The sequence below is a fragment of the Chelonia mydas genome, chromosome 11 (genome assembly GCF_015237465.2).
Source record: "Chelonia mydas isolate rCheMyd1 chromosome 11, rCheMyd1.pri.v2, whole genome shotgun sequence".
NCBI lineage: Eukaryota > Metazoa > Chordata > Testudines > Cheloniidae > Chelonia > Chelonia mydas.
Window position 1 is genome coordinate 18,225,191 of NC_051251.2, and position 25,666 is coordinate 18,250,856.

At 41.7% G+C, this 25,666-nt stretch overlaps 1 protein-coding gene across 2 annotated transcripts in view; it reads left to right on the forward strand.

Annotated features, from left to right (window-relative positions):
• ACMSD (aminocarboxymuconate semialdehyde decarboxylase) overlaps positions 1-25,666 on the forward strand; it is a 54,866-nt gene that overhangs the window by 25,936 nt on the left and 3,264 nt on the right. For both annotated transcript variants that reach the window (XM_007060878.4, XM_043524950.1), the window contains 4 exons: positions 4,631-4,724; positions 6,310-6,405; positions 9,275-9,447; positions 25,276-25,374. In XM_007060878.4, the coding sequence (XP_007060940.1) occupies positions 4,631-4,724; positions 6,310-6,405; positions 9,275-9,447; positions 25,276-25,374 (462 nt within the window). The remainder of the gene's footprint in view (positions 1-4,630; positions 4,725-6,309; positions 6,406-9,274; positions 9,448-25,275; positions 25,375-25,666) is intronic.

Here is a 25,666-nt window from a genome sequence, read left to right on the forward strand (position 1 = left end):
ATTCCCAATGATGCTCTTTGAAGCTATGTGTGAGTAAGGCGGGCTGATAAGTAGCTATTTGATAGGTTTAGCTTTAATTATGTACGGTAATACATCATGAGATACCAGCAAATGTTCTGGAGCATATTTTGTAAAATACATAATGAAATCTTAGACATATGAGACCTCACTGTAGGTCTCACTCCACTACTGCTGGAAAATTAGGAGAGTTGTCACTTTTTTGGTTTGTGAATGAGGGAGTATGTGACGATTAGTGAAGTGTGAATTAGTCCTATGATTATTTTTGTGTCCAAGTAGAATGAAATGGTGAACAGTTTAAGGCTGGGAGTTTCAAAGTGACCAAAAGGAGTTATGCATCAAATTTCCATTGACTTTCAATGAGATTTGGGCACTTATCAACCAACAGCTATTTGGAAAATCTGAGTCTCAGTCATTTAATTTTTGTAATGTATCTAATTTCTTAGGTAGCAAGGCTTGATCTAAAGCCACCTGAAATATTTGAAAAGATTGTTATAGACTTCTATGGGTTTTGGATCAGGCATGATAACCCTGGAATCTAAGTGCCACACAGAATTGAGTAAACATCACCAACAATTCCAAATTGAGTTTATAGATTACAAACTGAGTTTATAGATTATACATTTTTTAAAACAGCGTGAAGTCCAGATGGGCACCATTATTTGTCTAAATTACTGTATTTACATTTGGGGACAATGTATACCTTCAAATCAGCGGCACTGCCATGGGTACCCGCATGGCCCCACAGTATGCCAACATTTTTATGGCTGACTTAGAACAACGCTTCCTCAGCTCTCGTCCCCTAATGCCCCTAATCTTCTTGCGCTACATTGATGACATCTTCATCATCTGGACCCATGGAAAAGAAGCCCTTGAGGAATTCCACCATGATTTCAACAATTTCCGTCCCACCATCAACCTTAGCCTGGATCAGTCCACACAAGAGATCGACTTCCTGGACACTACGGTGCTAATAAGCGATGGTCACATAAACACCACCCTATACCAGAAACCTACTGACTGCTGTTCCTACCTACATGCCTCCAGCTTTCATCCAGACCACACCACACGATCCATTGTCTACAGCCAAGCTCTACGATACAACCGCATTTGCTCCAACCCCTCAAACAGAGACAAACACCTACAAGATTTCTATCAAGCATTCTTACAACAACAATACCCACCTGCTGAAGTGAAGAAACAGATTGACAGAGCCAGAAAAGTACCCAGAAGTCACCTACTACAGGACAGGCCCAACAAAGAAAATAACAGAACGCCACTAGTCATCACCTTCAGCCCCCAACCTAAAACCTCTCCAACGCATCATCAAGGATCTACAACCTCTCCTGAAGGACGACCCATCACTCTCACAGCTCTTGGGAGACAGGCCAGTCCTTGCTTACAGACAGCCCCCCAACCTGAAGCAAATACTCACCAGCAACCACACAACAGAACCACTAACCCAGGAACCTATCCTTGCAACAAAGCCTGTTGCCAACTGTGTCCACATATCTATTCAGGGGACACCATCATAGGGTCTAATCACATCAGCCACACTATCAGAGGCTCGTTCACCTGCACATCTACCAATGTGATATGTGCCAGCAATGCCCCTCTGCCATGTACATTGGTCAAACTGGACAGTCTCTACATAAAAGTATAAATGGACACAAATCAGACGTCAAGAATTATAACATTCAAAAACCAGTTGGAGAAGACATCAATCTCTTTGGTCACTCGATTACAAACCTAAAAGTTGCAATTCTTCCACAAAAAAACTTCAAAAACAGACTGCAACGAGAGACTGCTGAATTGGAATTAATTTGCAAACTGGATACAATTAACTTAGGCTTGAATAGAGACTGGGAGTGGATGGGTCATTACACAAAGTAAAACTATTTCCCCATGTTTATTCCCCCCCCACCGTTCTTGTCAACTGCTGGAAACGGCCCACCTTGATTATCACTACAAAAGGTTCCCCCCCGCCACTTTCCTGCTGCTAATAGCTCACCTTAAGTGATCACTCTCGTTACAGTGTGTATGGTAACACCCATTGTTTCATGTTCTCTATGTATATAAATCTCCCCACTGTATTTTCCACTGAATGCATCCGATGAAGTGAGCTGTAGCTCACGAAAGCTTATGCTCAAATAAATTTGTTAGTCTCTAAGGTGCCACAAGTACTCCTTTTCTTTTTGTATTTAATGAGTGTACATTCTGTATCTAATCCACAGGTTATTATAACTGTCATCTTGAAACTTATTCATGGAGGTTATTTTTCAGAACTCTCAATTTGCTTGAGAATTGTTAGTGCAGCATCTTGATGGCTTGTTTGGTTTTGCGGTTACACACAGTCTGTTATCAGTCTCCACCTTTTGGGGATGCTTACATCAATCAGTATATGTTGGAACATATACAGGAAGTTACCTCCCACAATAATTAGCACCACATGCAGAAACATCCTTGGAAAGTAAAGATGATGAAGGAAAGCTACATTTGACCTTGAGCTGTATCAGTTCATCAAGCCACTTACTGAGCTACGAATTTTTGTTTAGGAATATAATCCTGATTGTTATGGCTACAGTTACGATTCACAAATCACGAGCTTGCATTTATCCACAAATTTTAGCTTTATTTACTTGTGTAAGACTAGTTAATCACAAATTGTTCAACCCTGTGATTATATCTCCCTTACAAGAAACACAGTTCCAGACATACATGTGACAAAATAGAATTATTAAGATCCCCATTAAGCACATGAGTAGACCTGACTACTCGTGCTTAAAATTAACGATGTGCCTAATTCACTCAATCAGGGCCCATGCGCTGTACAATTCCTGTTTTCTTTTCTAAAATTACCAACAGTTGAAGTCCCAGTCTTCAAGGTTTGTGTACTGTTTGGGTTTGTTTGTTTACAAAGAAATTCTCTTTAACTCTATATTGTATAGAGGAGCTGTTCAAATACTAAAAAGAAAGGCAGGGAAGTTAAGACCAATTTATAACAAAATAAAGACTAATTTATGGGCACTACTTACCACAACTATGTATAACCTACTGTGTCATTTACATGTGTGTTAAATTATGTAATTAATACATTAATATTATTTTATCACATTCCTAATAAATGAACAGCACAGCATGCACATATATTCATTGGCAAGAGTTTGTGCTGATGGCAAACAATTCAGGTTGTCCTTGCCAATAAAAGCTTTAAACCACACCACACTATCATGTAACTTGCTGTGCTCCATATTTAACTGAAAACGAATATTTCAGAAATATAGAGCCTTTAAATAAATATTGGTACTATTTGTGTATCAATCCACACTATTTGTGTATCAATCCGACTCTCTTAACACCATGGGTCCAACTGTAAATTTTTTAAATCTTTAAAAATTATCCAAATTAGTTTTTATGACACAATAATGTTGCAATTTAAAGATCTCACATCTTGTAAGCTACTTAGGCTAAGATAAGAATTGTATCCTATTGGAAAAGAGGGAATTCCCAGCTTTCCAATGGGATAAGTCCATTATTCCCGGAAGCTGCACAAGGTCTTGGAATGTTAAATGTAGTCCCAGTGGAGACGGATTAGTGGGAAGAATGGAGCTTGATTTGTAGCCCTCAGGACTGGATAGAAACAGTTCTAAACATGAATCCATACAGTGGGACAGATACACTTCCCACAGTAACAAATGTTGCCAAACACAGCAGACTTCAGTTCTATAGGCACCTCTATCCAGTGCTCTGAGAATTCACCCCATGTGCTAAACACAATCAGGTAGAATGTTAGTTTGCACTTAGTTTAACTTTGCAGTAAGACACAGATACAAATAATGTGACAAGCACTTTTGTACCAAACAATTAAATTTGAAGAATGCTTTTACTTAAATGACAAAATGTTGTTATAAGGGCCCAATTCTGCAGCCCTCAAGGAGAATTTTGAATAGGAGTAAGGACTGGAGTAAGGATCAGGGCTGACGGGGTAAACACCACCATCCTCATGGGTGCAAGATCTCTTTCCAGGGGCTTGTCTTAACTAGAAAAATTACGCCGAGTTAGAACATGACCTAGAACACAACTAACATGATGTTGAGCACAACTTTGCAGGCAGTGTAGATGCAGGCAGTCATGTTCAACACCACATTAGCTGGTCAGTGTTAGTTAACTTGAGATCGTGCTCTAATGCAGTGTAGTTCTCAGCAAAGACAAGCCTCATGCTGCTGCTATGGTGGGCTTTGAGGGCATGCTGACTATGTGGATCCACTGGCTCACGCATTCACACACACACACAGGGAATGGGAATGGGAAAAGGAGCATAGCAACCAGGGAGGCCCTTCGTGCCCTGTAGCTGTAGGAGGGCCATGCCACAGCTTTGAGGGTGGATTCTGTGTGTGCCAAGCCCATTTACTCAGAAGCGGTGTGAGGGCTGCAACTTGAGCCTAAGTGAGCACCTCCATTTTTGGTCAAATCTTGTAATCCTTTCTATGAATTATTTACAGCAAAAGCAAAAAAAGGCCTTTTTAACAGTATTGCCTGGAGCACTCATACATTTTGGAGTTAATTTTGCTACTGTTAAGTCCAGATAATATTTTTTTCCTTTTCACCAAAGGCTGCTGAATTATTAAACTGTTGTCTGTTTGTGCATCCCTGGGACATGCAGACAAATGGAAGGATGTCCAAGTACTGGCTTCCCTGGCTGGTGGGTGAGTATATAGTTACAGTACTTAATCTTCATTCGTTACCTGTCATTAGCTGCAACACATTATGCCAAGGAGACAATTGCAAATGTATAATTGCATGAGAAAGACTACATTACTTTTCTGTCAATCATTTTTAAAATCAGACACTGCCCTTAGGTCAACACTATAATCTTCACTGGCTAAACTTTATATATCTATAATATCTGTATCACTAGAATTTAAGGGGCTTGCAGCAGCCTCTAATGTTCTCTTGCCTCCCAGAGAGCAGATGTCCAGGAACCCCTCTTCTGCCTCTGTAATGAGAAGGCTCCCAAAGGGAGCGTGATTAGAAGAAAGACAAGTGGAATTAGCAAACGACACACATTAATTCGTATAATGCCCTCTGAAACAAGTAGACCAGGAAGGGGATATTTTAAATTTAAGTTCATTTCAACCATAGCTGAAACAACATGTGCTCGAGGCTCCTTAGAGGTATAGGCAATAGGGAATTGTCTGGTTTCTGTGTTTTCCACATCTGTCAGTTAAATTAGAGTTGCAGTCCAGCAACAAGTAACCATGGGTAAAATTGTGACAGTCTCTGGAAGATTTTAGGCCTGATTCTACTCTTACTTACTCTGATTTAGCACTGTGTAACTCGATAGACTTCACTGGAGTTACTCCTGATTTACACCACTGTGACTGAGAACAGAATCAGGCACTTTAGCATTATCTACACTAGAACATTTTGGTGTTGCATCCACCACTGCACTTGTGGAACACCTGATCTCCATACATGAAATTTTTAGCAAAGGTGCATAAGTGTTCACATCACCACTGTGCTTGCACTGGGTTACACTACGTTGGCCATGTCTATACTAGGGCCTTTTGTTAACACTGGTTCAGATCCAATGTGAGCTCTAGTGTAGATAGGCTACCAGCTGCTTGCACTATTTTTAACACTATATCAGATAACCTTACTCAGTGCAGGTCTATTTGACATGGTGTTAAAAAGAACTGAACATTGTTATATTTACTTACTTAATGAGATGCAGTAACCTAAAAACACATTCTCATGGTACTTATGTAGAGCTTTACATCTTCAGAGCGCTGCACAAACATTAACTAATCCTGGCAACTCCCTTCTGAGTTGGGTGTTATTTTCCCCGTATCACAGGAAAACTAAGGCAGAGAGGTTAAGACCCAAATTTTCAAAGTTGAGTGTCTAAAGTTAGACACATCAGTGACCTGATGCTTTAGAGGTGCTGAGCACCCCCAACATCCATTGACTGGTTTAGGCTCCTAAATTTGGCTTTAGGTGCTTAACTCTAGGCACCCAACTTTGAAAATTCTGTCCCAAAGGCAGAGAGAGTCAGTGTCAGAGCTGAGATTACAGCTCAGGAGTTCTTAGCTCCTAGTCCTGTTTTCTGACCACAGTTTAAGAACTTTAACTGATTAATAGCGTTGAGTGCTTCTCTGATAAGAAATAAAGCTATGCAGTTTGTCATTTGCACTGTAACTGTTAACTTTGGCATTAAGTATAGATTATATTGGGGGAAACGTCAAGCTGCAGTGTGATGTCTTATGTCATGAAACTTTTTCTTGTTGTTAGGCATGCCAGGGGAAACAACCATTGCCATTTGCTCCATGATTATGGGAGGAATTTTTGAAATGTTTCCTAAACTGAAAGTTTGCTTTGCCCATGGAGGTAAGTAGTTTGCCTCAGAAGCCACTGGTTTTGCTGGGTATTACTGAATGATTCTGCTGTTTGATTTTGTCTGTTATCAGAGCAAATTCAAGCATTTAATTTTATATTATTTGAAAAACAACACTCAGTAAAAATATAAAGTTAAAATAAAGACATAGGCCTATCTCAAAGGGGATGATTTAAAAAGGAACAAGTCATTTTAAAGGTGATTGTTAAAAGGAACCAGGCCTTGTCATTCCTAATGAATCAGTTTAGTTCAAATGTTCCAAAATAACTGGGTTTTGTGGTCTCCAGTTTCCAGTGGACTTGTGTCCACATCACAAAACACCATTACAGCTGTCAGTAATTGGCATCTTTGTTGATAGTCTGAGCAAAGAAACCAAGGATTGAAAAGTCCTGGAGACTGAAGTATCCACTTTTCTCTAGAGATGACCCATGTTGATCAGTGTTGATATCTGGGTTTGAATTCACCAGTATGACCTACTGACCCTTTTGGAAGTCAGTGGGAGTTTTGTATGAGGAAAGATTTAGAGTGAGGCCATGGTCTGTGGGTTTCTTTTGAAATATGCAGATTGGATAACAAAATTTATCACAAGCAATCAAAAATGGGTCATGCAGTCTTTGCGTAATGCTTCTTGGAAGCTTCTGCTATCTGAAAATAAGCTTCTCTTTGGCACCCTTAAGAGACTAGTTTTTTGACAAAAAATGTTCACTCAAAACCCAAGCCAGATAAGTCAATGGCAGTTTTGAATACAAAAGGTTGCAGAATCCAGTCCTTGATGTTTTGATATGTCACTGGGACTCAGGATGACCACTCAGCAGATTTAACCAAAAGGAGCTGTTCTTGTAAGAGAGAAGAAAGAAAAGGCACACAATAGGAGCAGAGGGAAACACAGAAAAGCTTATACCAATAAAGGAAAGCAAACTAAAATGCAGGTGACAGATCGCTGTTTGTAGAGATTACAAAAACTTTGCTCACAGTGCTATTCTAAGCTCTCAAATATTATTGTGCTCCACTGACAAAGGCAGAAATGTCAATGTTGCAGTTACTTCCACTTGTTTGTTTTAAGTGCCATTTTATATCAAGGTTTTTTTAAAATAAGGTAAAAATGGAAAAAAGATAGATGGCTCTTCTAATTAGAGCTATGATTTTTGCTCTCAGGATTGTGTCAGAAAAAAAGACATGTAGCCATATCTGATATAAATAATGAAGCCCTCATGGCTAACCTTATACTCTTTACATTGAATCACTTGGTGTGTGGTATAAAATCTATGACCAGGATAACTCAGCAGTATGGCTCATATTATCATATGGAATCTGGTGAGCTCTAAAGATGTGCATCTGTTTTCTGGTGTATAGTTGACCTGGCCATTTTTCTGTTTTGACATCCAATGGGAAGCAATTTTCTTTTGAAATTATGTTCTTGAAGAGAAAGAACGGACAGCTGGGGAGGAAATGTAAGGAGGAGAAGGGAACAGAAACACTTTTGTCTCATGGCAAGAGCTAGCACATGTCACTTGAATAATGGTTGTCAATGAGTATATTATTTTGGGGTGTGGGTATTCTTACAAATTCCACCCACACACCAAACTCAGTTCTCTTGAGATGCAAAAATGAGACATCAAAACAAGGTGCCATACAAGTAGGATTTTCAGATCTTCAGAATCTGATATTCCTTTTTCTCCTTGAATGTTTTGCTTTGTGGTGAAATTGATAACAATACTGATATTTAAATTATTGTTGTTCAACCTTCAGTGTTTACACTCATTGATATGGATAGGGGAACTTCCCAAGGACCAACAGTTTCAGGTTGTCTACTATCTGAGACAGACATCACTCCTTCAGTTTACATTGGGTTCATATTTCAAAGATTTTCCTTAAAATCATAAGGACTAAAGATCCAGCCTGGCAGGGTCTAGGAAACTGTAAAGTTAAATCAAATATCAAGCAAACTGAAGTGGAAAGAAGATATACAACTGTTGGACATATATTTTATCTATGTAGTAATCAGATATGTCTATTTCTTCCCTCAGTGCTTGAAGAGTTTACTTGCATTGACCAACAGGGTTCTTACCAATGAAAGCCCAGTAATTCTGTCCATCAAATCTTGTAGTGCTTTCACTTATCACTGTGCCATCATTTAAAATTGCCTCCCTCCTCCCACACAACCTATCTCACAACATGTAGCTGACAGGGCTGACAGTCTCTTCCAGAGGTGTGTCTATATCAGACAGAAAAACAATGGATGAATTCCTGGCCTCACTAAAGTCAATGGGACCAGGATTTCACCACACTACTAGCAAAAACTTGTGTGCTGCTTCCACTGCTGCTGTAAACATGGTCTTAAGACCGTGCAGCTACTGTAAGCCGGCTGCGAAGGGGAGATCGTGAGCAATGCAGTGAACACTCTCGCTACCCAAGATAAGCTGACAAAATCATCTCCACTATATCCCCAGCCACTGCTGGTCCAATGAGCGTGCTTCCCGGCTCCCTTCACACACACACAAATACCCCTACACACACACGTCTCAATCCCTGGTCAGAAACACTGTATGCCAATATTTAGCCATTGATGTGGCTCAATTCTTATAATGTTGGAGCCAAATCTTCTGCTGGAGTAAACTGGAGTTTCTCTATTGACTTCAATGGAAAAATGCTTATTTGCACCATTTTATTATATTTTGTGCCTGGGGTTGTTTGTGATTAAGAATTCTTGCTCACTCTTGAGTATTATAGGATACTAATTTCTGTATAGCTGCACAATAACCTCTCTCTGTGTTGACAAATTAGCTTTTTTCCTTCCTGTTTTTTCAGGTTTTGTAAAGCAAAGAAATAATTTCCACTTTCAATACAATTACCTCTTTGTAGGTGGCGCTTTCCCATATACATTAGGGCGTATTTCCCATGGATTCAATGTGCGCCCTGATTTGTGTGCAGTGGATAATAAAGTTGATCCAAAGAAATACCTCGGTTCATTTTACACGGATTCACTTGTCCATGATCCTCGAGCCCTAAAGCTGCTAATCGATGTAATAGGAGAGGTGAGTTGGAATATTTCCTACAATATATGGCTGATAATGCCCAGGTGAGTCATACTGCATTCAGTTCTTTCTTGAGGAACTCGAGTGGGAATCTTATCATGCTTCAAATATGGACATAAATAGAAAATTATTTCATCCCCCTTTTGGCAGCTAGATACTTCCAATCCAAGTGGCTGGTTAGGATCAGTGGTGCAAGTAGATTTTAACTCTTACCAGTACGGTACCGACCCCCCGACTCCACCCGCCCTCACAAAAAATGTTCTGTGACTAGAGCCCTGCATATATACAAATTTATACCCATGGATGTGAATATCAGTGGATAGAAATCGGTATCCGCTGAACTGCAGGGCTCTCCCGGGAGAGGAGCAGAACGTGGGGCCACCGCTCCCAGGAGCCAGTGGCCCACATTAGCAGCTCCTCTGGCTCAGCTGTAGCCTCCCCCAGCCCTTCCACGCAGCTGAGTCTCCTGTCTGGGGTCTGTATGGCCCCACCGGAGGACAGGGCTGGGGGCTGGTTTGGGGACGGTACAGCCATGCCACAGGAGCTGCCAGCACGGGGCAATGGCTCCTGGGAGCAGCAGCCCCATGTTCTGCTCCTTTTGCCACTGCAGTTCCCAGGAGAGTCCTGCAGTTCAGCAGATACCAATTTCTATCTGCGGATATCCGCATCCACGGGTATAAATTTGTATTCATGCAGGGCTCTACACTTCATTCCTGAAATATGTCTTTCCGGTATAGCATACCGGCAATAAATGTCTTAATGGTACGGTGTACCTGACTGTACCGGCTTACTTGCACCACTGGTTAGGATCCAGTAGTTATTTTTCAACTGAGATTGGCCTTTCTCAAGACATACTTTAGGAAGGCCATTCATAGTGGAAACTCGACCATTTCTTAACAAGTCCTCATTGTATAAAATTAATCCTAATATTTGACATATATAAAGTATTATTAATTTGTACTTGCGAAATGCCTTCCATCTGAAGATCTCAAAGTAGTTTACAAAAGTTAAGCCTCTGAACATCCCTGAGAAGTACACCATGTTTATATCTGAAACCATTTTTAAAAGACAGGTTTCAGAGTAGCAGCTGTGTTAGTCTGTATCCGCAAAAAGAAAAGGAGGACTTGTGGCAACTTAGAGACTAACAAATTTATTTGAGCATAAGCTTTCGTGAGCTCTTTTTGTAATGTAGTTGGATCCAAAGGGATCAGAAGTGCAGGTGGATGGATAGAATTGGTGCACAAAATATATTAACAAGGTACAAAATACCACATCTGATTAAACAGCAGGTGAAATCCTGGTCCCATTGAAGTTAATGGGAGTTTTGTCATTTACTTCAATGGGACCAGGATTTCAGCCAGTGAATATAAGCTCAGAACCTCAGCTGGTCTAAATCAGCATATCTCCATGAAGCCAATAGAATTATGCTGGTCTACATCAGTTGAGCGTTCTGCCTCATAGAGTTCTAGAAATAATGGGCCCAATACTTCAAATTTTTGTCATCCTTGTTCCCATGGATTGCGAACAATTCAATTCAGTGAGAACACTCACCTAAGTTAGGCTGCTTGCTTTGTTCATAAGCCATCACAAGACCCCCAAACCCAAAGAAATAAACAAAATCCCCAAGTGTTTTCATAAAAACACTTTTATTTGAGAAAAGCAAATTGTATTTCTGCTTGGGAAGCAATAGGCTGGAAAATCACTAAAGGGAATTCAGGTGGAAATCCTGAATGGCATATTAAACAGAACAGAATGCTAAATATTTTAACTGTTATGGTAGAAAGGAAAGGAAAGGAAATATTATAGTAGCTGCCTATTTAAATAAGGGTATGGGACAAAAAACCCAACCCTGAACTGGAATGTCCCAAATACTAGTGGGACTGAACAGTCCTTTCCACAGGTAAATCTGCAGAAGATGGCCAAATGATGGAATCTCTCAGTTTTCTCCCCAGTTACTCTATGGGGTGCAGAGTTTGCCTTTCCCTGGAAGCAGGCAAGAGGACAGCATCCAAACTCCATGAAACCTTGGATCTATATGGGGATCAGCAGGACCTTAGAGCCATCCATACAGAAGGCCTGTGTCACTGGGCTGTGGATCTCTGGAACCCCCGCAAGGCTCCTGCATCTGTCAGGGGAATCCCCACCATGGAGGGAAACTGTAAATACATTCTAATCCTTCTCCTTCCTTGTCCCAGCCACTGCTTGCTCCTCCCCACACGTTTCACTGGACCCTCACAGTGCCCTCCACAGGGAAGTGGGGGTTGCTTCCACAAGGGCCCCTTCTACATACAGATCTCAGAGGCACAAGGTGGCCAATGTTTTTCTACACACCATCTAATACTAAAAAGCTAGTTAATTACCCACTTTCACCACTAGATGTCTGTGCAGACCCCTCTAATTAATAGATTGTATGGCTGGCACATGGATCTTTTTACTAGACAGAGAAAAAGAGCAATAACATGTAAGAAGCAATTGATTACAGTTAATTATGCATTCTGGGCACAGTCCACAACCCATTGAAGTGAATGGGTTTTTGGATCAGGGCCTCAGTCAGGATACCCACCACTTGTGAGTCCTTTACTCCTGCATGCAGCTCCCCCACAGTGTCAGTGTCTGTGCAGTGTAGACAGTCTTACCATAAAAAGATGCCCACAAGACTTAGTAACACGATAGCACAGTTAATCACCCAAAATAATATAAGGAGAGTTCTATACACAAAGCTGTACATAATAAGGCTACTGTTCCAGTTAGCGAAGACAGAGTGAAGACCAAGTAGCTTGTGAAAGTCACCAAAACCTAGAGATAGATATGCAGTGGGGGATGTATGAAAAGTCCACAATGACAACTGAAACCATGCAACCTAGGTTTATTACAAACAAACAAATCCTCACGAGGCTGTTTGTCAAAAGCATTGCTAAAAGCACAGTGCAATAGAGGATCTGCCACCTCCAACGGCTTCACTGGATATAACTTTGAGCAGAATTTCCCCAACTCTATCCTTGTTTATGGGCATGTTATGGCATTCTCAGCAGAACTGCGAGTCCTACGGCATGTTTGGCACACAGATATTCCCCATCAGGCTCAGTGCATGTAGGTTGTGAGCTCTCTGGAACTGCGACTGTCTTTTTTGTTACTTATCTGTAAAGTGCTTAGCACTGGGGCTCTGATCCTAGATTGGGGCTCTCAGATGCTACCATACAAATCATAATAATATAACATGTACATTCTATCCAGGCTTTTCTACTGTACTTTGTGATACTTTTTGGATCCAGGTTTCAGAGTAGCAGCCGTGTTAGTCTGTATTCGCAAAAAGAAAAGGAGGACTTGTGGCACCTTAGAGACTAACAAATTTATTTGAGCATAAGCATTCGTGAGCAGCTGGTCAAGTCTTTCTCCTCGGTATTTTCAGCTCTATTGGGACAAACTCACCTGATCTATCAACACATAGCTACAGGAACAGAGCAACAAGTCCAGGAGACCCCTCGGCTGCGTCCTTGGATAATATGGGAAACAGTTTGGAAGGAGTTACAAGCAATGCTAGATCCCTGGGTAGGAGAAAAATCTCACCGTGAGTGGAGAGGTCCTATATTGCTGGTACCGAAACCAGAGGACACAACACGCTTATCATTATATCCAAATTCAATGCATACTCAATGTCCAAGGTAGATGAACTGTTGGAATGCCTAGAAGCAGCCAGATATATCACTACCCTGGATTTTACAAAATGGTACTGGCAGATCCCTTTGATGCCTGAGGCCTGGGAAAAGCTTTACTAGTTTTGCACCATGCCCTTTGGCTTCCATGGGGCTGCAGCTATGTTCCAGTGATTGATGGACTGAGTGCTGTGGCCACACAGGGAGTAAGCAATGGCCTATCTTTATGACAGTTCTTGATAGCTAGAACTGGAACAACCGCACACAATACGTCACTCCTTGCTGGAGATGTAGGACTCACAGCAAACCCAGCGACATGCAAGGCATAAGAACAGCCATACTGGGTCAGACCAATAGTCCATCTAGCCCAGTATCCTGTCTTCCGACAGTGGCCAATACCAGGTGCTTCAGAGAGAATGAACAGGACAGATAATCATCAAGTGGGGGGCGAGGGGGAACCACATTAGAGTCAGCTTCTGCTTTTGGTGAATAAATGGCAGCCTCAGTGCTGCTTTATGTTGTATAAGTTTGTAATGGGCCTCGTAAGAGCAATTACACCCACCCCATTTAGCCCTGGCACGCCTCCCACACTTGAGAGGACCAGGAGCAGGTGATAAAGAGTCAGCCACACCAGCTTTACACTACTTGGGAATTCCCCTACACAAGGGACTCCTCAGCCAGAGCAGCACAAATGGCATGAAGGGGAAGCAAGGAGTGCTCATGGGTTTTTTCAGAAAACTTTTGATAAAATGTCATGAAACATTGCGGAATCCAAGCTTTGCTTGAACTAGTTAAACACATAACAAATTGAGATAATTTCTATCAGGCATAGGAGGTAGTAAGTGAATATATAATAAACTAGACAGGCAGGCTTCTGAAGGAGATACTAAAGGCCAAATGCTGCCACTCTTACTCATGTTGAATCACTTCTTTCTCCATGAGTCATTTCACTGATTCCAATGTGATTACTTACAGAGTAAGGGGGCTGAAATCTGGACCTAAATAAATGGCAGCTTGACTTCCTATTGCAGTATTGCCAAACCCAAGCATTGCAAAAATTGTCAGACCCCCAAAATCACAAAATTGTCTTAAAAATCATGAGGGTTTTTTTAAATAACAAATGTTGGGTTCTTTTTCAATGTCTTCTGGTCTGTGCACTTTTAAGGTCATGTTTTAAAACTTTTCAGGTCATGTTTTAAAACTCTTCTCTGCACTCATATGGTGTTGGGAATTTACTTTTTTTTTTTAAATGAAAGCTGAGATTCTCACATAATCACTTGTCTCCAGAAGCTGGGACATTTAAAACCCCCCCACCATATATTGCAAGACTCACAATGAAATCATGAGTAAAGCTAAGATTTTGTCATGGATATTTTTAGTAAAAGTCACGGACAGGTCACAGGCAATAATGAAAAATTAACGGAAGCCTGTGACCTGTCGCTGACTTTCACTAAAAATATCCATGATAAAATGGGAAGGGACTGTGGCAGCTGCTAGTGGCTGGGAGCTCTCTGGCCCTCACCACCCATGGGGGCTCAGAGCTCCTGGATCCCTCTGCCCCCATCCATGGTGGAGGGGAGCTGCAGGGCCCCCTGCTCCCTCCCCAGCGATGGGGATCTGCGGAAATCCACCGCCACTGCCGCAGTATGGAACTGCGGGAGTCCCCCTGCCTGTCCTTCGGCAGAGAGGAGTTGTGCGGGTCCCCTTGGCCCCCATGGTGGAGGAGATCTGCGGGGGTCCCCCTGCTGCCATCGCTGTGGGGAGCTGCGGGGGGTCCCCCTGCCATGGTGGCCGGGAAGCTGCGGGGGTATCCATGCCCCACCACAGCAGTCGGGAAAAGCGGGTGTCCCCCTGCTGCCGCCATGGGAAGCTGCCAGGGTCCCCCTGCCGTCGCTGCAGTGGGGAGCTGCCTGGCTCCCCCTGTGCTCCCCGTGGCGGCCAGGGGCTGCTGGGGTCCCCTGCCATCGCCGCAGTGGGGAGCTGCCGGGGTCCCCCTGCCCTCGCCGTTGCAGCCAGGGACTACGGGGGTCCACCTCCCCAACCACAGTGGCCAGGAAGCTGCAGGGATCTCCCGGTCCCCCGCAGTGGCTGGGAGCTGTGGGGGTACCTGCTGTCTTAGGCGGTGGGGGTACCTCACAGCTCCCTGCTGCTGCAGGAGGCGGCAGGACTCTGCAGCTCCCAGCTGCAGGGGCTGAAGTCACAGAGGTCTTTGGAAGTCACAGATTCTGTGAATTCCGCAACCTCTGTGACAAAATCGTAGCCTTAATCATGAGCACTAGCAACACAGTAAATGTAAATTTAATGCATGCTGTGTTCAAAACAAAAAGAGAAATGATGTGATAAGGGGCTTGGTATGACACTGTAGGTTTTGCAGATGAAGGTTAGAAGTAGGACAAAGAAATCTCCAGTGCATAGCCAGAAACTAGGCTGAGAAGGCATCAGGTGTGTGCGCAGATATGCATAGACATAACTTAATGTATTTGGGGGACAGCCATCACCTGGAGTCAGAGTGTATTATGCTGACTTGGAGCCCTTAAACATTAAAAACCCAGAAACCGCTTTGAGTCATGTATCTTTAACTCCATCCCTCCAAAATTCCCTGTGCACTTTCTCAGTTAGTCAGAACCCACAGCATAGGTCAGTTAACTCTAGTGGAGGACTCCAGAGGTACATCTGCTAGGTGGAAGGGGAGCAGGCAGCAATGCAAGTTGCAGCAGCCTCCCGTCCACCAGACAGCATACAGTAGGCCAAGGCAGAACAAGAAGCTGGGCAGTGCTGGCCAGGGGCATCACCAGGCTGGCCACAGAATAAAATAGTTCAGTGCATCCCCACATGACCTTGTCCTGGTAGGCTACTACAGGGCCCTCAGAAGAATGCAAAGCTGCCTCCTCCCAGCCAAAGCCTCCCAGGTGCAGCACCTCTGCTGTCTCCCTTGGGGTGAGTCCTGATAGGAAGGGGCACAAGGCTGGTGCCAGGAGGTATAATTGTGCACCAGCAAGAGTAAACCTGTATCTTTCTCTTTCCTCAATATATATTTGTACTGCCGAAGCCCTGTTTGAAGCTCACTTGTTTCATATATTGACAATCTCTTTCATAGAATCATAGACTTTAAGGTCAGAAGGGACCATTATGATCATCTAGTCTGACCTCCTGCACAACGCAGGCCACAGAATCTCACCCACCCACTCCTGTAACAAACCACTAACCTATGTCTGAGCTATTGAAGTCCTCAAATCGTGGTTTAAAGAATTCGAGGTGCAGAGAATCCTCCAGCAAGTGACCTGTGCCCCACGCTGCAGAGGAAGGCGAAAAACCCCCAGGGCCTCTGCCAATCTGCCCTGGAGCAAAATTCCTCCCCAACCCCAAATATGGCGATCAGCTAAACCCTGAGCATGTGGGCAAGACTCACCAGCCAGACACCCAGGAAAGAATTTTCTGTAGTAACTCAGATCCCACCCTATCTAGCGTCCCATCACAGGCCATTGGGCATATCTACTGCTAATAGTTGAAGATCAATTAATTGCCAAAATTAGGCTATCCCATCATATCATCCCTTTCATAAACTTATCAAGCTTAGTCTTGAAGCCAGATACGTCTTTTGCCCCCACTGCTTCGCTTGGAAGGCTGTTCCAGAACTTCACTCCTCTGATGGTTAGAAACCTTCGTCTAATTTCAAGTCTAAACTTCCTGATGGCCAATTTATATCCATTTGTTCTTGTGTCCACATTGGTACTGAGTTTAAATAATTCTTCTCCCTCCATGGTATTTATCCCTCTGATATATTTATAGAGCGCAATCATATCTCCTCTCAGCCTTCTTTTGGTTAGGCTAAACAAGCCAAGCTCTTTGAGTCTCCTTTCATAAGACAGGTTTTCCATTCCTCGGATCATCCTAGTAGTCCTTCTCTGTACCTGTTCCAGTTTGAATTCATCTTTCTTAAACATGGGAGACCAGAATTGCACACAATATTACAGATGAGGTCTCACCAGTGCCTTGTATAATGGTACTAACACCTCCTTCTCTCTACTGGAAATACTTCGCCTGATGCATCCCAAGACTGCATTAGCTTTTTTCACTGCCATATCACATTGGCGGCTCCTAGTCATCCTGTGATCAACCAATACTCCGAGGTCCTTCTCTTCCTCTGTTACTTCCAAGTGATGCGTCCCTAGTTTATAACTAAAATTCTTGTTATTAATCCCTAAATGCATGACCTTGCACTTTTCACTATTAAATTTCATCCTATTACTATTACTCCAGTTTACAAGATCATCCAGACCTTCCTGTATATCCCGGTCCTTCTCTGTATTGGCAATACCTCCCAGCTTTCTGTCATCCGCAAACTTTATTAGCACATTCCCTCTTTTTGTGCCAAGGTCAGTAATAAAAAGATTAAATAAGATTGGTCCCAAAACAGATCCCTGAGGAACTCCACTAGTAACCTCCTTCCAGCCTGACAGTTCACCTTTCAGTGTGACCCATTGTAGTCTCCCCTTTAACCAGTTCCTTATCCACCTTTCAATTTACATATTGATCCCCATCTTTTCCAATTTAGCTAATCATTCCCCATGTGGAACCGTATCAAATGCCTTGCTGAAATTGAGGTAAATTAGATCTACTGCGTTTCCTTTGTCTAAAAAATCTGTTACCTTCTCAAAGAAGGAGATCGGGTTGATTTGACATGATCTTCCTTTTGTAAAACCATGTTGTATTTTGTCCCAATTACCATTGACCTCAATGTCCTTAACTACTTTCTCCTTCAAAATTTTTTCTAAGACCTTGCATACTACAGCTGTCAAACTAACAGGCCTGTAGTTACCCGGATCACTTTTTTTCCCTTTCTTAAAAATAGGAACTATGTTAGCAATTCTTCAGTCATATGGTACTACCCCTGAGTTTACAGATTCATTAAAAATTTTTGCTAATGGGCTTGCAATTTCATGTGCCAGTTCCTTTAATATTCTTGGATGAAGATTATCTGGGCTCCCCGATTTAGTCCCATTAAGCTGTTCAAGTTTGGCTTCTACCTCGGATGTGGTAATATCTACCTCCATGTCCTCCTTCCCATTTGTTGTCCTACCATTATCCCTAAGCTCCTCATTAAAGACTGAGGCAAAGGATTTGTTTAGATATTGGGCCATGCCTAGATTATCCTTAACCTCCACTCCATCGTCAGTGTTTAGTGGTCCCACTTCTTCTTTCTTTGTTTTCTTATTTATGTGGCTATATAACCTTTTACTATTGGTTTTAATTCCCTTTGCAAGGTCCAACTCTACATGGCTTTTGGCCTTTCTGACTTTTTCTCTACATGTTCTGACCTCAATAAGGTAGCTTTCCTTGCTAATCCCTCCCATCTTCCACTCCTTGTAGGCTTTCTGCTTTTTCCTAATCACCTTTTTAAGATGCTTGCTCATCCAGCTTGGTCTACAATTCCTGCCTATGAATTATTTCCCCTTTCTTCAGATGCAGGCTTCTGATAGTTTCTGCAGCTTTGACTTGAAGTAATTCCAGGCCTCCTCCACCTTTAGATCCACAAGTTCTTCAGTCCAATCCACTTCCCTAACTAATTTCCTTAATTTTTTTAGTTAGCTCTTTTGAAATCAAAAACCCTAGTCACAGATCTATTTTTGTTTATCCTTCCATTTAGTTTGAACTGAATTAGCTCATGATCGCGCGAACCAAAGTTGTCCCCTACAACCATTTCTTCTATGAGGTCCTCACTACTCACCAAAACCAAATCTAAAATGGCATCTCCTCTTGTTGGTTCAGCAACTGCTTGGTGAAGGAATCCATCAGCTACCGCATCCAGGAAAATCTGAGCCCTATTATTATTACTAGCACTTGTCCTCCAGTCTGTATCTGGGAAGTTAAAGTTTCCCATGATCACACAATTCCCATTAGTATTTACTTCATTAAAAACATCAAAGGGGTCTTTATCCATATCGGATCCCGGCGGTCTATAGCACACCCCAAGCACTATCCCAGGGGAGGATCTAGTAGCTTTCTTCCCCAATGTGATTTTTGCCCAGACACTCTGTCTTATCCATTCCATCACGTCTTATTTCTTTACAGTCTACCTCATCATTGATATACAATGCTACTCCACTACCTTTGCCTTTATTTCTGTCTTTCCTAAACAGCACATACCCTTCAATACCTGTAGGCCAGTCATGACTACTATTCCACCATGTTTCTGTTATCCCTATAATATCTGGTTTCACTTCCTGCACCAGTAGCGCTAGTTCCTCCATTTTGTTACCTAGGCTCCTCGCATTAGTGTACAAACATCTTAATTTTTGCTGTTTGGCCTCGCTCACATTCTTTACCCGATTAGGCACAGACATTCTTCCGCCAGTATCACCTATTAGACTGGTATGTACACTACCCTTCCTCCTTATGTCCATTCTCCTAACCACAGCTGTATCCTTTCTTACTGCGTTTTCTTCCCTCTCAATGTTAAAATCTGGCATTGAGATTACCTGGACATCTCCCAACCATCTCCCCCAGATTCCTAATTTAAAGCTCTCTTGATCAGTTGTGCCATCCTCCAACCTAGAAGTCTATTTCCCTCCATACTCAGATGAAGTCCATCCTCTGTCCATGAATGCTTTCCAGTGGCCATACATCCCAAAGCCCTCCTTATAGCATCAGTGCCTGAGCCATCTGTTGAGCATCATAATCTTTTCACACCTTTGTTGCCCATCTCTAGGAACAGGCAGAATCCCACTGGTGATCACCTGAGCCTCAATTTCCTTAAGTGTCTTCCCCAGCCTGGCATAGTCTCCCTTGTTACGTTCCAGCGAGAATCTAGCTGTATCATTTGTTCCCACATGAAGGACAATCAGTGGATTCTTTCCCGCTCCCATTAGGATCCTCTTCAGCCTCATGTCCACATCCCATATCTTAGCACCTGGCAGACACCCTTCTGTTCTCTGGATCAGCTCTTGTTACAGGCCTGTCTGTTCTTGTCAGTAAGGAGTCCCCAGTCATGTAGACCTGCCTTTTCCTGGTGACGGTGCGATTCTCCAGTCTATCCCCTGTTCCCTCTGGCTGCAAGTCCTCTCAATTCCTATTGTCCCTTGCAATCCCCTGTAACCCATCCCGTGTCCTTCTGGGGCTCATATTTGGTGTTACCTCCATTGACTCTTGCCCTCTTCTTATAAGACTAGCTGCTCTTCTCTTCTTCCTTGCCCTCTCACCTTCAGTGACCACCTGCTGTGCCCCTTCTTCATTTTCCAACTTCGCAAACCTGTTCCTGAGCTCTATTTCTCCTTCACTAGCCCGTCTTTTCCTCTGCCTGGTTCTCTTAGTCACATACTTCCACTGTCCACTTTTCTCACCCAGCAGTATCCCCTCAGAGTTCTTCGGTCCTGCTTCCATCTGCAACTCTGAGCTTTTCCCTTCAGCCTCCTCATGTCTTTGCTCCATCAACCACTCGAATCCCCTTCTAAACTCAACCAGAGTTTCCACCTGCATCTCCAATCCTCGGATCTTTTCTTCCATCAGCTCTATCAGGCAGCACTTCATGCAGACAAAACTCTTTTCGGGTACCCCATCCAGGATCATGTACATGTCACAGCTTCTACATCCAGTCATCTTCATTGTGTCTTCCACTATTTGGGTCACTACCACTGCTGCCTCTGTATCTGTCATTGCCTTCTCACCTAAGTCAAATATCTTCTCCTCCAACAGAATGCCCACTCAAACTTCCCTGTTTACAGCTCTGTTTGCTGGCTCCTTTCTCACATAAAGTCACTAACTGAAAAAGAAGAGCCTGATGCTCTTTCAGATTCTGGTACTTTAAGTTTCAGGCCTTCTATTACTGTGAAACAAATTATGTTACAGTTACAGTTCTTTTGAGTAAAAATGTCCACTTAGGTTAATCACCAGCAATTAGGGCTGTCAATTAGCCACAGTTAACTCAAGTGATTTACTCAAAACAAATTAACTGAATTAAAAAAATTAATCATGATTAATTGTAGTTTTAATTGCACTGTTAAACAATAATTGAATACTTATTATAAATAATAGAATGTTTATTATAAATATTTTTGGAAGTTTTCTACATTTTCAAATATATTGATTTCAATTACAATACAGAATACAAAGTGTACAGTGCTCACTTTATATTACAAATATTTTCACAGTAAAAAATATAAACAAAAGAAATAGTATTTTTCAATTCACCTCATAAAGTACTATAGTGCGATCTCTATCGTGAAAGTGCAACTTACAAATGTAGATCTTTTTTGTTCCGTAACTGCACTCAAAACCAAAACAATGTAAAACTTTAAAGCCTACAAATCTACTCAGTCTTATTTCTTCTTCAGCCAATCGCTAAGACAAACAAGGTTGTTTACATTTACGGGAAATAATGCTGCCCGGTGAGAACAGGTGTTCGCATGGCACTTTTATAGCTGGCGTTGCCAGATATGCTAAACATTCATACGCCCCTTCATGTTTGTTTTGGCCACCATTCCAGAGGACACGCTTCCAAACTGATGACGCTTGTTAAAAAAATAACGTGTTAATTAAATTTGTGACTGAACTCCTTGGAGGAGAATTGTATGTCTCCTGCTCTGTGGTTTTACCCGCATTCTGTCGTATATTTCATGTTATGGCAGTCTTGGATGATGACCTAGTTGTTCAATTTAAGAACAGTTTTGCTGCAGATCTGACAAAACGCAAAGAAGGTATCAATGTGAGATTTCTAAAGATAGCTGCAACACTCGACCTAACGTTTAAGAATCTGAAGTGCCTTCCAAAATCAGAGGAACAAGGTGTGGAACATGCTGTCAGAAGTCTGAAAAGAGCAACACTCCAATGCAGAAATTACTGAACCCAAACCACCAAAAATGAAAATCAACCTTCTGTTGGTGGCATCTGACTCAGATGATGAAAATGAACATGCATCAGTCCGCACTGCTTTGGATCGTTATCAGTCAGAACTTGTAATCAGCATGGAAGTATGTCCTCTGGAATAATGGCCAAAGCATGAAGGGGCGTACAAATGTTTAGCATATCTGGCACATAAATGCCTTGCAACTTCCACTACAACAGTACAATATGAATGCCTATTCTCACTTTCAGGTGACATTGTAAATAAGAAGCGAGCAACATTATCTCCTGTAAATGTAAACAAACTTGTTTGTCTTAGCGATTGGCTGAAATAGAAGATGGGCTCAATTGACTTGTAGGCTCTAAAGTTTTATATTGTTTTGTTTTTGAGTGCAGTTATGTATCAAAAAAAAGATCCCACATTTGTAAGTTGCACTTTCACGATAGAGATCGCACTACAGTACTTGTATGAGGTGAGCTGAAAAATGCTATTTCTTTTGTTTTATCTTTTTTACAGTGCAAATATTTGTAATCAAATATAATAAAAGATAAGCACTGTACACTCTGTATTCTGTGTTGTAACGGAACTCAATATACTTGAAAATGTAGAAAACATCCAAAAATATTTAAATAAATGGTATTCTATTATTGTTTAACTGTGCAATTAAAACTGTGATTAATTGCAATTTTTTTTAATCTCACAATTAATCACGATTAATTTTTTTAATTGTTTGACAGCCCTACCTGATATCTATGTCTTATTTAAAGCAGAGCTGCAATATTAAGTGGATCTATTCATATGTCAAACTACAAATCCTCAGTGGGAAAAAGGATTTAGGCCATACTCTTAGATAATTAATAAATAACATCTTCAAAGTGCTTTATAAACATTAACTAATGAATCCTCACTATACTTCTGGGAGGGTGGTGGCTGTGAATAGGCATTACAGTCACCATTTTATAGACGGCGATAAAACCGAAGCACAGAGAAGCTGATTTGCCCAAAGCCATTCAGCAAATCAGTGGCAGAGCTACAGTATTCCCAGAGGTCCTTATTTATCTGCAGTTCATCAGATCAGTTCATTGGCAGTACAGTGATCAGCTGGAAAATACTTTAAATCAGAGGAAACTAACAACAAAAACTAGATTGGGATAGTTTACACCAGAGATTCTAGTGACAGAGGAACAAAAACCAGCATGTCAGACTTTCTTCTGTTCTGGCTCACATAAGGAACCTTAAATAAAAATGTAAGAATCTCCCTAGATTGGCTGATCTTATCTGACATGCTAAATTGAATTTCATTCTCCTTTCCAAATAAATCCATCTAATAATATTCTAGAGTATCTTATGCTGCACACAGAAGAAACGACGTTTCTCTCCCAGGTGTGTATTCTGGAGCAGAAAATGTCCCAATATCAGTAAAACATACTGTAAACCAAGTAGCATCCTGAGGTGTTTAAATACACAGACCCTAATACGTTTCTCATGTAAACTGTTCTCAGAAATTGTATTAGCAGAAAAAAATGGTATATATTCTCCTATTCTAATCTGACCCCAAGGTTTTTGTAGTGAAGCAGATGTACACATACAAAATACAACCAATTTGCAGATTCTACACTTTCATATATCTTCTTGTATAGACCCCAGGGTGACACCTACTGGAGACAGAAAAAATAAGCAGCATTTGGCAAATAAGCAAAAGAAATCCTATCCTAAAACACCTGAGAATATGCTTCATAACTTTGTTTTAGTACTGTCAACCCCAAGCATTCAAAAGTTGTGGTTGTTGGATTTAGTATGCAGATGCTGGGTGGTGCTGATGGCCTGTGATATACAGGAGGTCAGACTAGATGATCTAGTGGTCCTTTCTGGCTCTAAACTCTGACTCTAAAAATATATGCAGTGTTGTTTTAACCGTGTTGACCCCAGGACAGAGAGACAAGGTCAGTGTGGTAATATCTTTTATTGGTCCAACTTCTGTTGGTGAGAGAGACAAGCTTTTGAGCCTACCCAGAGCTCTTCTTCAGGTCTGGGAACCTAATTCAGAGTGTCACTGCTAAACCAATCTTATTACAATAATCTGTAACCCACTAACAACACACACACACCCAGCTGCTTCCCTCCCACCTCCTTTCCTCCCTATCACTGGAGGGGTGTTAATCAGCCACTTCACATTGAATGGTCCCCTGATACGTGTTAACTGCCTATGCTAAAAAAATCTGTTACACCTTGTATTGAACCGTGACACTCTAAGGCTATGTCTACACTAGCACTTTTGTCGGTAACTTTTTTGTCAGTCAATGTGTGAAAAAAACCACCCCCCGATGGACAAAAGCACAGGTACAGTATGGACAGCGCTATGTCGACGGGAGACACTCTCCTGCCAACATAGCTACCACCGCTTATTAGGGGTGGTTTAATTGTGCCGGCGGGAGAGTCAGGAAGGCAGTAAGTTTTCACTTGGTAGAGTTTGTGTGGACAACATATAGAGCAAACTGGGGAAACCATCTGATCAAAAAGGTGTTTTAAACAGCCTAGTTAAAATTCTCTCCCCATCTCAATTGCACAGCTTTTAGTCTCTGGTCTCTTACAATGTCCTAATTCCATTAGTTTTCCCATTACCACAGAATCTTTCAAGGTACACAAGATATGGATTTCTAATGGGAAAATCAAGCAGAAATAAAACTAAGCTTTTTTTATGCTATCCTTTCAAATGTTCTGTACATACCATAAAGGAAATAAACCCATCTTTTCGCCTTTACAGGCAACTTAACTATGGGACCACATGACCAAGAACCGGTCATGACCCCATTATGAACCAGTATATCGCAGTCAACCCAGGTCAGAACCCAAAGAAGATGAGCATTGGATACTTTGTTTTATACATTTCAAGGCAATATCAGATTACTTCAGTTAACCAAACTAGGAAGGGTTTCATTGTTCAACACATTCCTGCAAAGGGATATATGTTCTTTCCATATGCCAAGGATTTACATGTTGAACTTTCCATGTATCAAGATGAAAATACACCCAAGCATAGCTAGCCCTTAAAATCATCATTCTCGGGTTCAGTCAATCTCCCCCCTTCTATACAAAAATCAGTTCATTCAAAATTGTTTGTACAAAATAAAGGAAACCTTGGGAAGTGTTCTTTTCATGGTTTGGGGGTTTTTTTAGAAAACAAAACTTAGAATCTTAAGATGACTGAAACATAGATACTACAGAAAATCTGTGCGGCATATACTCATCATTGTATACTGTTTTTAACAACCCCACAGAGGATATGCAGCTTTTTTATTTCATTATGAAATGCCCGACTTGTTTCTCTGTTTGCAGGACAAAGTTCTTTTGGGAACAGATTACCCTTTTCCACTGGGGGAACTAGAACCTGGAAAACTGATTGATTCTATGGAAGAGTTTGATAATGGACTAAAGGTACAATTCTTTACATTTTTTATTTCAGTTTTTAAGCTTCCATTTTTAGGGCCTGATCTAAGGTGCTAAGAAGTCAATGAGAGTTTTCCATTGACTTCAGAGGGCATGGGATCAGCCTCTTAGTCTTTAAGAACCAGTTCCCCACAGCACTGAAAGCACATGCACATGCTTGACTTCGATATGACTTAAGTATGTGCTTAAGTGCTTTGTTGAATAGGAATAGACTGCTGAATTAGGGCCTAAATAGCTTAGGAAAGCTGTGAGCTATGCAGCAAGCTTCTACAATATACTC